Source organism: Stigmatopora nigra, chromosome 6 (assembly GCF_051989575.1).
Source record: "Stigmatopora nigra isolate UIUO_SnigA chromosome 6, RoL_Snig_1.1, whole genome shotgun sequence".
In the NCBI taxonomy this organism is placed as follows: Eukaryota; Metazoa; Chordata; class Actinopteri; order Syngnathiformes; family Syngnathidae; genus Stigmatopora; species Stigmatopora nigra.
The window spans coordinates 15,737,975-15,750,458 of NC_135513.1; the positions used below are offsets into that span (position 1 = coordinate 15,737,975).

Consider the following 12,484-nt stretch of genomic DNA (forward strand, 5'->3'; position numbering starts at 1 on the left):
TCCACTCCATTCCCTTGATCCCAGCTCTTCCCCAAAACCCCTATTTTCCGTTTTTTAACGGTTGTTTATCCATCTTGGCTTCCTTTCAATGAACCTTCCCTAATTTTCCTCCCTTTCTTCCTCGTGGCCTCCCTTTTTCCAAGGATTTAAAGGTAATTTATTCATGTCAAACGCTTATTTACAGGTTTTACTGGCTCAAAAGTACAAGTACAACATTCATTCTTCCATCAAAATACTTTTGTTGTCATGTGACGTCTTCATTTTTTGCAGTCATTCCATCTTTTTCATGTCTTTATTAGGATTGTGAAATTCTATTGTCAAAGTACAGATGTTCCCCCATTGTTGTTGTTTTGAAATGAGGAGCCTAGTGTCCATGTTTTTGTCGATTTTGGGGTTTCTGATTATCTTCACGCTATGCTATCAATCCATCCGCCGTCTCAATTCCTCACTTTTTTTTGTTTCCCCGACAAGGCTTAGCTTGGCTTTTGGATTTTGTTTTGTTTATATTCACGGGATTAGCGTCAGGCTGTATTCTCGGGTAATAGAATGGTCGGGCGAAAATGGCGTCTGGGTTTGGCGGCATGCGATTCCAAGCACTTGATCATCTTTAGTTTCTCCCTTCCTGGTTGTGTTTTCACATGAATGGGATCTTGGGACAGGTTACTCCACCCCCCACCTGCAACATTTACCCGTAAAAGACTCCTGGCCTATAAAGCGTTGTTATTTATGGAGCGCAAAAGGCTCACGACTACAGTCTGCGCGTAGGAAAATACGGTATTTCTTCAGTATATTGCATTAGCCACGCTGGACTTTTAAGCATCAGGAATCCATATTGTAGGATGAGATAATTGGACCAAAACAATTGCAGCTCATTGTCCTGTCAAAATCCAAATCATTCTTTGTACTGCACACGGTAAAAGCCCTGGTTGGCTAAGAGATTAGATTTGGATTAGATTTTATTAGATTAAGATTATATTAGATTATGATTAGAATTGGATTAGATTAAGATTAGATTAGGATTAGATTAGAGTTGGATTAGGATTGGATTACATTGGGATTAGGATTGGAATTAGGATTTAGGATTAGAGTTAGCATTGGGATTAAGATTAAATTGGATTATAATTAGTATTAGATTGGGATTGGAATTAGCATCAGATTGGGATTGGGATTGGAATTAGGATTAGATTGGGATTGGAATTAGGATTAGGATTAAATTGGGATTAGAATTAGTATTAGGATTAAATTGGGATTGGAATTAGTATTAGATTAAATTGGGATTAGAATTAGATTGGGATTGGAATTAGGATTAGATGGGGATCAGATAGGGATCAGATTGGGATTAGCGTAGATTAGGATTACATTTAGATTAGAATTGAACATTCCACCTCAAATGTGTATGATTTTTTTTTTCTCATTGTCCCTGGCGATTGGTCGCTGACCGTTCCGATGTTGACGGCAGTTTTGTCTCATCTTGGTTGTCACATGAGAAGCAGCTACGGCAGATAAACAAATGCAAAATATATGCGCCCATACGCCAGACTATTCAGAAAGCTGTCTAGTGTACGTAATGTTTTGTTTGAGGCCATCCAAGTGATTCATGTGAAACTACAAGATTTCAATATTTCATTCTTTGTCTCGTATGTCTTTTAATATACACATTTGTCATTTGTCAACAGTGGAGGAATACATTTTACTTCATTATTTTGAGCTTCAACCAATAGGACCTTTTGGAAAATGGGCTATTGTTCCCCACATATCACATTTCTGCACATGGCTTCTCTTTTTTAATTATAATATTTGAAATTAACGAGTTTTGAATGTCTTACTGTATCTATAACAACCATATTTGTTAACAGAGAAATATAATATATTTATAATATTTTTTTGCCTAATTCTATGATCATTTCTATAGGAGACAAAGTCATCATTGTGGAAAAATGTAGTTAATATTCCACTCATTTGAGCACTAGTAATAACGAGCATTATAATCCATCTAATACCAATAAAAAAGACAGAAAAGCAGATTGATAACAATATTTTTTGGAGTAGAAAGAAATGCAGACAACCTTTGCAATAAATTCTACGGCACCCCAAGCTACTCCCCGTCAAACACCAACAGCATCCCATAATAATTCTTAATGTCAGCTAGATAATTGTGCTTGTGTGATTATTGTGCATCCTTAACGACTCGCCTCCCGCCCGCCGCCGACTCATCGATCCGCACAATTCATCTTCATTTCATTTGTCAGGACCGCTAGCTTTTCTTTTTCAACAAATGACCTTACGTGGCGTCTCAATCTCAATTTTAATCAACCAATCATCCATCAAAAGCCGTTATCGTCATTATAAACGACCGCGTCAAACCAAATTAGAAGAAAACAAAACACCAAACTGGAGACTAAAGTGCCACTGCACCCGTGCGCCGCCATTTTGGCTCTTCTCTAATAGTAACTTACCAACTTTCCAACATGTTCATTGGTTGAAGCCTACTTTATCCGCCCGTGTTAGCTTAGCTTAGCATTTTGGCGATTCCATTCAAGTGGAGCCACTGTGGTCTAAGTGTGCAAATCTATTTTTGTCCCCATCCAGAGGGCTGTCCAGGTCTCTGCAACAACAATGGCAGATGCACCCTGGAAGCCAGTGGCTGGCATTGTATCTGCCAGTCAGGATGGAGAGGAGCCGGATGCCACGTAGCCATGGAAACCATCTGTACTGACGGCAAGGACAACGAAGGAGGTATGTTCTTGCGAGTGCCGTAGAATGGAGGACCTCTACTTATGAATTCAGTTGGTTTTAGGGACTGGTTCTGGAGCTTGGATTTTTTTTTTCTGAAATTGGGACCTATTTTGCGTTGAGTTGGCATTTTTTCTTGACCTTTTCAATGCATTTATTGACATTATACAAGTACAATGAGATTTAGGGTTTAAAAAATTACTAAAGAGCACGGTGGAACCTCTACTTACAAAATCAAATGGTTCCAGCAGTGGTTTTGGAACTTGGGGTTTTTCCCAAATAGGGACTTTAAAGTGCACACATGAATAAGTACTCACAATATTGATTTATGTCCAATAAAAAATGACTAGAGTATAGTGGGACTTACGGAATCAAATGGTTCCAGGACTGGTTTTGGAACTTAGATTTTCCCATTTGGGGACCTATTTTACATAGAGTTAGCATCATTTGTTTCCCTTCCGTCTTTAAAGCGACCATTTAAATACCTTTTATTATCATTTTACAAGTACAATGAGATTTAAAGCTTCACCCTAAAGTCCACACATCATAAATAGGCATTTAAAAACCTCGATATTCAATAAAAATAGAGGTAAAATAAGGGACTCAAGTGGTTAGCGGCTATAATGTTTTTCCACTTAAGTATGAAATACATCTATATACATGTATGCAAAGAAAATGTATCTAAAAATGCTTTATGACGTTATTCAGAGGAATAAGAAATGTATCCATTTTCTTGTTGGGTAGAGTTTTAAGGACAAAACTTGGAATAAGGGATGTTTTTCAAATCCAACTGACTCATGAGGGCTTCTAGTTTGAGACTTTTGAAGAATATAACGATAAAAAAAATCAAGGCAAGAGGGTCACATGGGATATTTTCAGAACCTGGAAACCCCCTGGAAGACCGGGATTGGAAAATCTGAACCTCCCTTATTAAAGGTAGCACTCCCACCACCCAATTTAGGAAAAAATAGTGCAAAAAAGATGGCGTACACATTGAAGAAATCGACCGTATTCAACTGGCAACCCTTCCAATGTCCATGGAGAAAACATTTTTTTTTCCAAGATGGTTCCCGCTTGTGAAACTGTCTGACAAGAAAAATGGCTCTGTGTGAAAATACAAAGTTATCTTTGGTCATAAATAAAGACTGTTGGGGAATTTTTACTGATGCTAAACATAAGCAGATGCTGCGCTAAATCACGACATTAAAGCCCCAAAAAAAACATGACTAGGTTGGAAGGGAATGTGGCAAAAAAAAAATTTAAAGACGTGGACGGACAAGATGAATGTAACAGAAAAGTCAAGAAGGAAGGAAGGAAGGAAGATGATTTGGGTGGGTGTCCATTTTTGGGGTTGTTTTTTTTCCTAGTGTGCTGGCCAACTTAATGGTGGTCTCAGGTGCCTGCTCAGCAGATGTACACCTGTTTTTTATCAACTCTTTGGAAGCAAATAACCAAGTTTTTAATCACCTCCATCAATCCTTTGATCTCGGTGTTCATTGCTACTTTTTTGCTGACTTTTTGTTCTTGCTAGGTTGCTAATCATTCCTAATTTATGTCATTGTCATTTTTTTTTGCTGCTTTTCTGATGTTCGTTTAACCAAGGGATATGCAAACAACGGCCCGCGGGCCACATACGGACCGTTAGGCTTTTTTATCCGGCCCACCGACGTTGTCCAAATGTTTTTTTTAATTATTTTTTTCCCCAAGATGGCGCTGTCACGTGGAAGCCAGTGGCAGTTTGTCTGTCCACTCTTATTTGTTTTTGCTGTTTTATGGCCCCTCTATCTTTTTTAAAAATTTTACTTGACTTTGTAGTACTTTATATTTTTTACTTTAATGATGAGTGATGAGTATGTTAATACTTGAGTCCTTTTTTTTCTCTTTATGTTTCATATGTATTGTTAACAGATGCACTTTTTTATATGTATCCTATCTTGTGCTGACCCCACCCCCTCATCTGTCCAATTTTTAAAGCCAATGTGGCCCCTCCCCCGAGTCCAAAATTTCGCCCACCCCTGTTTTAACCCAAAGTATCTATTTCAAACCCTTTTTTTTCTTCTGAAATGTAGCCTGACATCTACTTTTGCTTTAAAAAATGAAATAAAATAAGGTTAACCTGTCTTAAGGGGGTTTTGAAATAAAATCATCTTGTTTTTGTGTGTTTCAGATGGCTTGGCTGATTGCATGGACCCAGACTGCTGTCTCCAACCGTCCTGCCAGAACCAATTGTACTGTAAAGGATCGCCGGATCCGCTCCAAGTTCTGAGCCAGTCCCCGTCTTCGTTGACTCCTCAGCAGGTTTGAACTAGCGACCGTTCATTTCCAACCATTCCTATGTCAAGTGGTTCAGAATGACAGGGGATCGAGTCCAAATGTTTTGTTGATTTCTAGTCTTTGTTTTTGCAGGCTGCCAGGTCTTTCTACCAGCGTATCTATTTCCTACTGGGTCCTGAATCCACCCACGTCATATTTGGTGACAGCCCCTTCAACAGAAGGTAAAAATCATTTTTTTATTTTAGTTATTGAATTTTCTCCCACATATGCCATATTTGTCGCAAAAAAAAAATGACTGAATCCAGGGTAAGGCTTATATGTGCATAAATTAGACTTGATATGCACAAATTACGTCATAACGTAAGACCTAGTGGCCAAAACGGTCATTTATTTCAAAGTAGAGAAAAGATAAACCGATAAAACACTTAACAAAATGTATTTGATGTCAATGAATGAAATTCCACAAAAAATAAACTGTATAGTGCATAAAATGTGGAAAAATAATAATTTTGATGTTAATGAATGAAATTCCAGAAAAAAATAAATCATATCATGCATAAAATATGAAAAAAAATCACTTGCGCGTGCTAATGGTCAATGACAAACTAGTCCATTTCCTGGTTGTACTGGTCACATAACCTCCTTTTTAATTTTGTCTACGTGAAAATAACACCCATTCGGAATGTGCAACCCACTAATTGATAGATAAAATATCAAAAATAGGACGTGTGATGATTTTTAATGTTAATATTTTCCCTTCAAAGTAACACATTTATACTCCCTATTAAAATATGAATGTGGGGTTGAAAACTTAGAATCAGAGGGCGGCTTATACGCGAGAAATTGTTAAATTCAACCATTTTAAGATCATTTTAAGGGTGTGGCTTATACGTAGAGGGGGCTTATAATGGGAGGCGGCTAATATACCAGAAAATACAGTATTTGTTGTAAGAAAATGCTCCTACTAGTAGTTTTGTAAGCAAGTGTGTCTTTATCTCACCTTAATTTGGCACTGTTACACTTGAAAATGTCAGCCAATGAAAACATTCCCCACTTTAAATTTAGATTTTCATTTCTACGTGAATAATTGACTTTTCAAGTCTGTATCGTAATAACAGCACGAGTAAAACAGACTCCATATATTCGTACTGTCATATAATTGGCTTTACAGCGCCAAAAAGAAGACAATAATATAAGCCTTGTTATTTGTAAAAACACGTGTCGCAGCAGCAGATGATCAAAATCCTTTTTGGAAGACATTGCAGACAACACATTATTATTGTTATTATTAGACTGCCGTAAAAACAAGGCGACGAGCCTCGGCCCGGTCGGTGCATAATGACTTTTTTGTGTCGGCGTTCACGATTCGTCTCCAGAGAGACAAATGCCACCAAAAAGTCAAGACGTACGGTTATTGACTGTCGTTAAAAAAAAAGAGGCCTCGCAACAGTTTTTAAGACTGTGGGATGATAATGGAGTGTGTCAACAAGACGTAAATCTCTCCCAACTGTCATCCACAACAAAGACTTTTATTTGCACGGCCCTTAATCATAAGAAATGTTTTGGCGGATTTTACGGGACCGCCGTTGACACTTGACTATTATCACGTCTAATGATCGGAACCCTCCAAAGTCAGGTAAAACGCTAACGGGGGAGCTTATAAAAAGCTTGGGAAAATACATAAATAGCACTGAAATGTTCCATTGTCGTTTTTTTATGGTGATGGAGTATAATGTTTGATTCTATGTAAAAGTGGGTTTTTTTTTTGGTGTACTTTTTGGAGCGGGCTGGCTCAGAAAAAAGTGGAAAAACTACTTTAAGAAATGATTTAAAAATATAACCTTCAAAATAAATGAAAACGGACATTTAAAAAAATAATTCAGAAAATAAAACCTTGAAAATCAAGGAAAACGGACATGTAAAGAAATCCTTAAAAAATAAAACCTTCAAAATATATTAAAACAGACTTTTAAATAAAAATCATTCAAAAAAGAAATCCTTCAAAATAAATGAAAACGGACATTTAAACAAATCATTCAAAAAACAACCCTGAAAATATATTGATCAAAAAACAGAGTTGGAGAAAAAACTATTCAAAAAAACAACACTAATAATATATTTTTTAGATGAATGCAATATGCTTCTGTATGCCAAAGCCTAATTAAAAATAAATAAAAACATCAACTAATTCCACACATTTGAGCTAAACCGCTTCTAATTTCCTCAAACAATCACTCAAAAACTTGCAAATAAGATTGCTTCAAAATAATAACCACTTGTCGTTTCTCAGCAATTAAGATCTCGCTTCGAAAAAAACAAGTATTATTATTATTAAAACAAATGCACATCTAATTGTACAGTACGAAAATTACTCTCAACAACCCCATCAATTTGTAATTTCCACAATATCACGGAGCATAACTGTTATTAGCCTTTTAGTAAAGTTTCAATTTCAGCAAATAACCAGTTCTTAATTTCCCTTTCCCCAGTTTGGTGTCGGTCATCCGGGGTCAAGTTTTAACAGCCGATGGGACGCCCCTGATTGGAGTCAACGTATCATTTGTTGACTACCCCGAACATGGATACACCCTTACCCGCAAAGACGGCATGTACGTATCCCCCCATCTTTACATTTCTGGACGATAAATCCACCTTAAAGCTGCCATAAGCAGTTGCATGTCAATGTTCCCTCTAATTTTTCATGTAAAACATGCTGTAAAACACCAAAAACATAAGAGTGGACAGAGCTAGTGCCACTGGCTGACGCGTAACCAGCGCCATCATGGGGTAAGGGGTAAAAAATTTAAAAAAATTAAAAATTTGATTTTGTTTACTGCGCGCCATATGATTGCTGCTGCGCAGAGAAGACGAGAGTAGTGCATAATTGTGCAGCTTAGAGGGAACATTGGCACGCAGTAGTTGTGTGTATGTTTTTTTGTGCGAGTCTCCTACATCTCCCGTCAATTTGATTGGTTCTGGCGTGAACTCTCTCCGCCCCCTCTTCAAAGGAACCCATTTCTGATTGCATCTTCTCTTTGGAAGACATTCTTGGCACGTTTTTTGACAGACGAATCGATCCATTTCGCCATCAGCTCAATCCCTCCATAAATGTTCATTTCTAAACTTGGCGTTATCGCCATTGATTCCATCAATAAAATAACTTGATAAGTCATGACATGAATAAAATAGCTTGGCACAATAAAAGCCGGTTCGTCAACTATTCGGAAAATAAGAGCAAATTTGAAATAGAATTTAAAACGGCTGTTGTTTTTTTTAGCTGCTATGAATTGTGACAGCGCACACACACACACACACACACACACGGCGTCTTGTTACTACACTCGGTAAAGATGTTGCATTGTATTACTGTCAAACACACGTCAGCCGAACAGGTGTGTATGCATGTGTTTATGCCGGCTTATTTTAAAATGCATCATATTCCCATAAAGTACATATTCTTACACACACACACACACACTGGTATGGAAATGCAAAGTACATGCAATGAAATGCATATAGTGTAAACTCCGACACCCCCTTGAGATTTTTTTCTCCGCTTGGTGGTTTGGTAATTGAATTCTTGAGATTTTTGTCATCTTGAATGTATCTGGCATAGGTAAAATGATTTTCATATTTATGTGTGTGTGTGTTTTTCATATTCAATGTGCCCCAGGTTCGACCTACTCGTCAATGGCGGCGCATCTCTGACGTTGAGTTTGGAACGCGCCCCCTTTTTGACCCAGTACCGAACTGTGTGGGTGCCTTGGAATGTCTTCTACGTGATGGATACTTTGGCCATGAAGAAGGTGAGATTTGGAGGCCATCTTGGCTGGACAAGATAATCTCGACAGTTCTATCCAAATGTTATTTCAAATTATTTATGAAGCCCCTAAAATGAAGATATGCAGATACACATTTTTTTGCGAGTGGTAGCTCAGTAGACATGCACACGTAAACACACAACAACAAGAAAAGAAATACAGTTACGTAGATAACCTTTATTAAAAAAATACATTTAAAGGTATACCAATTTTGCATGAAATATTTGTGTTGGCATCAAAAGTTATTTAAAATTATTTATGAAGCCCTTAAAATGAAGATATGCAGTTACAATTTTTACAACATGTGCATGTAAGCAAACAACAAGAAAATAAATACATTTACGTTGATTACCCTTTATTTTAAAAAAACATTTAAAGTATGCCATTTTTTTATGAAATATTTGTGTTGATATCAAATGTTATTTTTAAATTATTTATGAAGATATGCAGATCAACAAAATTTTGCGAGTGGCAGCTCAGTAAACATGCGCATGTAAACATACAACAACAAGAAGAGAAATACAGTTATCTTGATAACCTTTTATTCAAAAAACAAATTTAAAAATATACCAATTCTGTATGAAACGTGTATGTTGGAAAAAAAATATTTAAAATTATTTATGAAGCTATGCAGATACATTTTTTTGCGAGTGGTAGCTCAGTAAACATGCTCACACCAACACACAACAACAAGAAAATGAATGATAACGTTGATGTTTGTTTATATCTTGGAACAAAACTTTTCCCATTGAGGCTTTTTGTAACCTGAATAATTCACATATAGAAATATTCATAAGTAGAGGAGCTACTTGCGCACAGGTTTTAATATACAGAAAGGATTTTATAGGTGACAATTAGCAAATGACTAATCTGATTGTGTTTTTTTTTGTTTCAGGAGGAAAACGACATTCCCAGCTGCGACCTGAGCGGTTTTGTCCGCCCCAGTCCCGTCATTGTGGCTTCTCCCCTGTCTTCCTTTTCCAGAATCTCACCCCAAGATGGCCCCATCGTGCCCGAAACACAGGTCAGAAATACGTACACACAATCAAAAGGGGGGCAACCACGTGGTCTTCCTTTCTTATTTTTTTTCCCCCCCTCCGTTCACAAGTCTGACATTTTAACGGGATTGAATTAAAATGTTAATGAAGAGCAAGAAATTAAGCGTATCCATCATGCAAGCATGTTCTACCATGCATAAACATGATGACATTTATCGGTTTCTCGGCATATGGTGTTGACTTTTACATGAATATTCAAAAGGGAAAATCTGTTTCAGAGCGGCCAAACATTGTTTTTTTCTGTAAAAATGGATTGACTGCAGACATATGTCGTTGTTGTCGTTAATTGGTGTGTCCTGGTCAGCAAATTTATGCTACGTAATGAAGATAGTGTCAATCTACTATGGAACGAAAAATGGCTGCTAGCATGGCCAACAAAACTTGCTTTTAGATTTATGTTTTTAATAAGAAAGTAGCAAAACTAATGTCTATTGTTGCAACCTTTTAATGGCTTTGGTCCTTAAAGATTAGCTTTTATTTAGTAAAAAAAAAGTCGGCTAACATTAAACTTGCGGTATTTGTCCGAGTTCTCTACTTATATAGCAAGTTTTTTTTAATAAATTGATTAAATGAACTGGATTAAAAGCCCTGAATATTCAGTTTTTCATAGATCTAAAACAATATTTATTTTAGATTTTTAAAAATATATTTTTGAATTTTACAAAATGATTTTTGAACTAAAAACACAGAAAAATGGATTAAAAATGACAATTATTGATTTAAAAAGGGGGAAAATCAGGAAATGTAATCTACATCCATACTCTTCATTTGAATTTGATCCTAAAACAAAAAGTCGGCACTCGTGATTAACTTTCCCGGGCCGCACAAAATGAGGCGGCGGGCCACATTTGGCCCGCGGGCCGCCACTTTGACACCATGATCTATATACTTACTGTTTCACCCCTATCTGACCTTATTTTTTCTAACCACAGAGTGTAAATCATAAGGAGTATATTCCATTCCTCCATCCGTCCGTCTTTGGCGAGATGAGCGCCGTGTAACCGGCATGGATGGAATCTATGAAGTCATATCGTAAATTTGAAAAAGGGACAAGTTAATGTCGTATTAAAAATAAAGAGCCCACCGTTTTCCCTTTTCAAATGAAGTTGGCGCAAAGGATTGTCTTAATTGAACTGATAAATGTAGCTAGTGGGCTTGCTTCCTGAGAGATGGGGAGTCTTAAAGTCTTAAAAATACACACAAAATACACACACTCGCACACCCTTAAATGTACAATACGTGGCATGAAATGTAGAGTACAGTCATCCCTCGGTTTTTGCGGTTAATGTAGACCAGACATGGCCGCGATAAACGAAAAAACACAAAGTAGGGTCTCCCCTATTTTTTAAAAAAAATGTATATATATATATTTTTTTTTACTTCAGTACTAAGTCCTAGTAGCAAAAGAGTTTCAGCGTGAATTTTCACATTTTTTTAAATGTACCAAATTTTTTTTTAAAAAAATCTCTAAAAAAATTATCAAAAAACTCTCAAAAAATAATCTCTCAAAAAAATGCGGTGTAGTGAAGCCCGTGATAATAGAGGGATTACTGTATTTGTTTATCATTTGACCCTCGTGAGGATAAGTAGAAGAAGAATAGATAGAAAAAAATTGTATGCTGTTATAATATCAAAACACCTGAAATTGTACTTAAAATATGTTGAAAGAGTAGTTTCATTTTTAGTATTTTCTATTCTCGTACAAAAGTGAAAACTAGCTTAATAAAGTCAGAGAAGCTAAGAAAGTTTATTAATGCAGGCGCTACATACTAATATTAGAAGATAAATTGAAGAAAAACAATTGGAAAAAAATCAAGATGGACCACTACATATTAAACATACTGTCATGTTAAAACTTCAGGTTGTTCTTATTGTGAAGAACGTCTTGAGCTGTCAATGGACCAACAAAAAATAGCACTGACAGGCCAGACGGAAAATGTGTAATCTAAACGGATCACTGACTCAATTGTGTTTTTATTTATATATTTTTTTTTGTTTAGAGCGATGGACATCTGGACTTCTTGTCATATGTAAAACATAGCTAAATAATTCCCCCCTTGGGTCGTGTTTCTTGGTTGGTAGTTTCCACTTGACCGCTTCGTCCAATGTCGGAATGTTTCTGTCAGTTTTAAATGCCGATTTTTTTGATTGATTTATGTATTTTTTTTTGCTCATGCCACTCACTGGTCCTAACAACCTTCAAAAATAGCTCCCAGCAAAGATGTTGTTGCGTACACTAACTCATGTTGCAACTCTGGAACAATTGCAAATGACGGAAAGATGGACAGAATGGACGTTTTTTGGTCATATTTTATTCATGTTTAGGTCAACAAAAAAGTTTTTGCATGGCAACAAGCTCGTAACATAAACAAATTTAAATAAACTTGGATTACAATGCAAACACATTCAAAAATAACTTTAATCTAACCTTACACCAAGGGTTGTTAAATGGTTGGTTCGCGAGCCGCTTTAACGTCAACTTGATTTCACGTGAGCCGGACCATTTTAGATATAATTTTTAGATACTTTTTTATATAAAAGGATTAAAAGAACTGGATTAAAAGCCCTGAATATTCCGCTTTTTTTGTAGATCTAAAA

At 36.4% G+C, this 12,484-nt stretch overlaps 1 protein-coding gene across 7 annotated transcripts in view; it reads left to right on the plus strand.

Annotated features, from left to right (window-relative positions):
* Nucleotides 1–12,484, plus strand: part of tenm3 (teneurin transmembrane protein 3) — a 106,622-nt gene that overhangs the window by 69,897 nt on the left and 24,241 nt on the right. For all 7 annotated transcript variants that reach the window (XM_077719976.1, XM_077719977.1, XM_077719978.1 and 4 more), the window contains 6 exons: nt 2,590–2,736; nt 4,901–5,031; nt 5,140–5,228; nt 7,497–7,616; nt 8,681–8,813; nt 9,724–9,852. In XM_077719976.1, the coding sequence (XP_077576102.1) occupies nt 2,590–2,736; nt 4,901–5,031; nt 5,140–5,228; nt 7,497–7,616; nt 8,681–8,813; nt 9,724–9,852 (749 nt within the window). The remainder of the gene's footprint in view (nt 1–2,589; nt 2,737–4,900; nt 5,032–5,139; nt 5,229–7,496; nt 7,617–8,680; nt 8,814–9,723; nt 9,853–12,484) is intronic.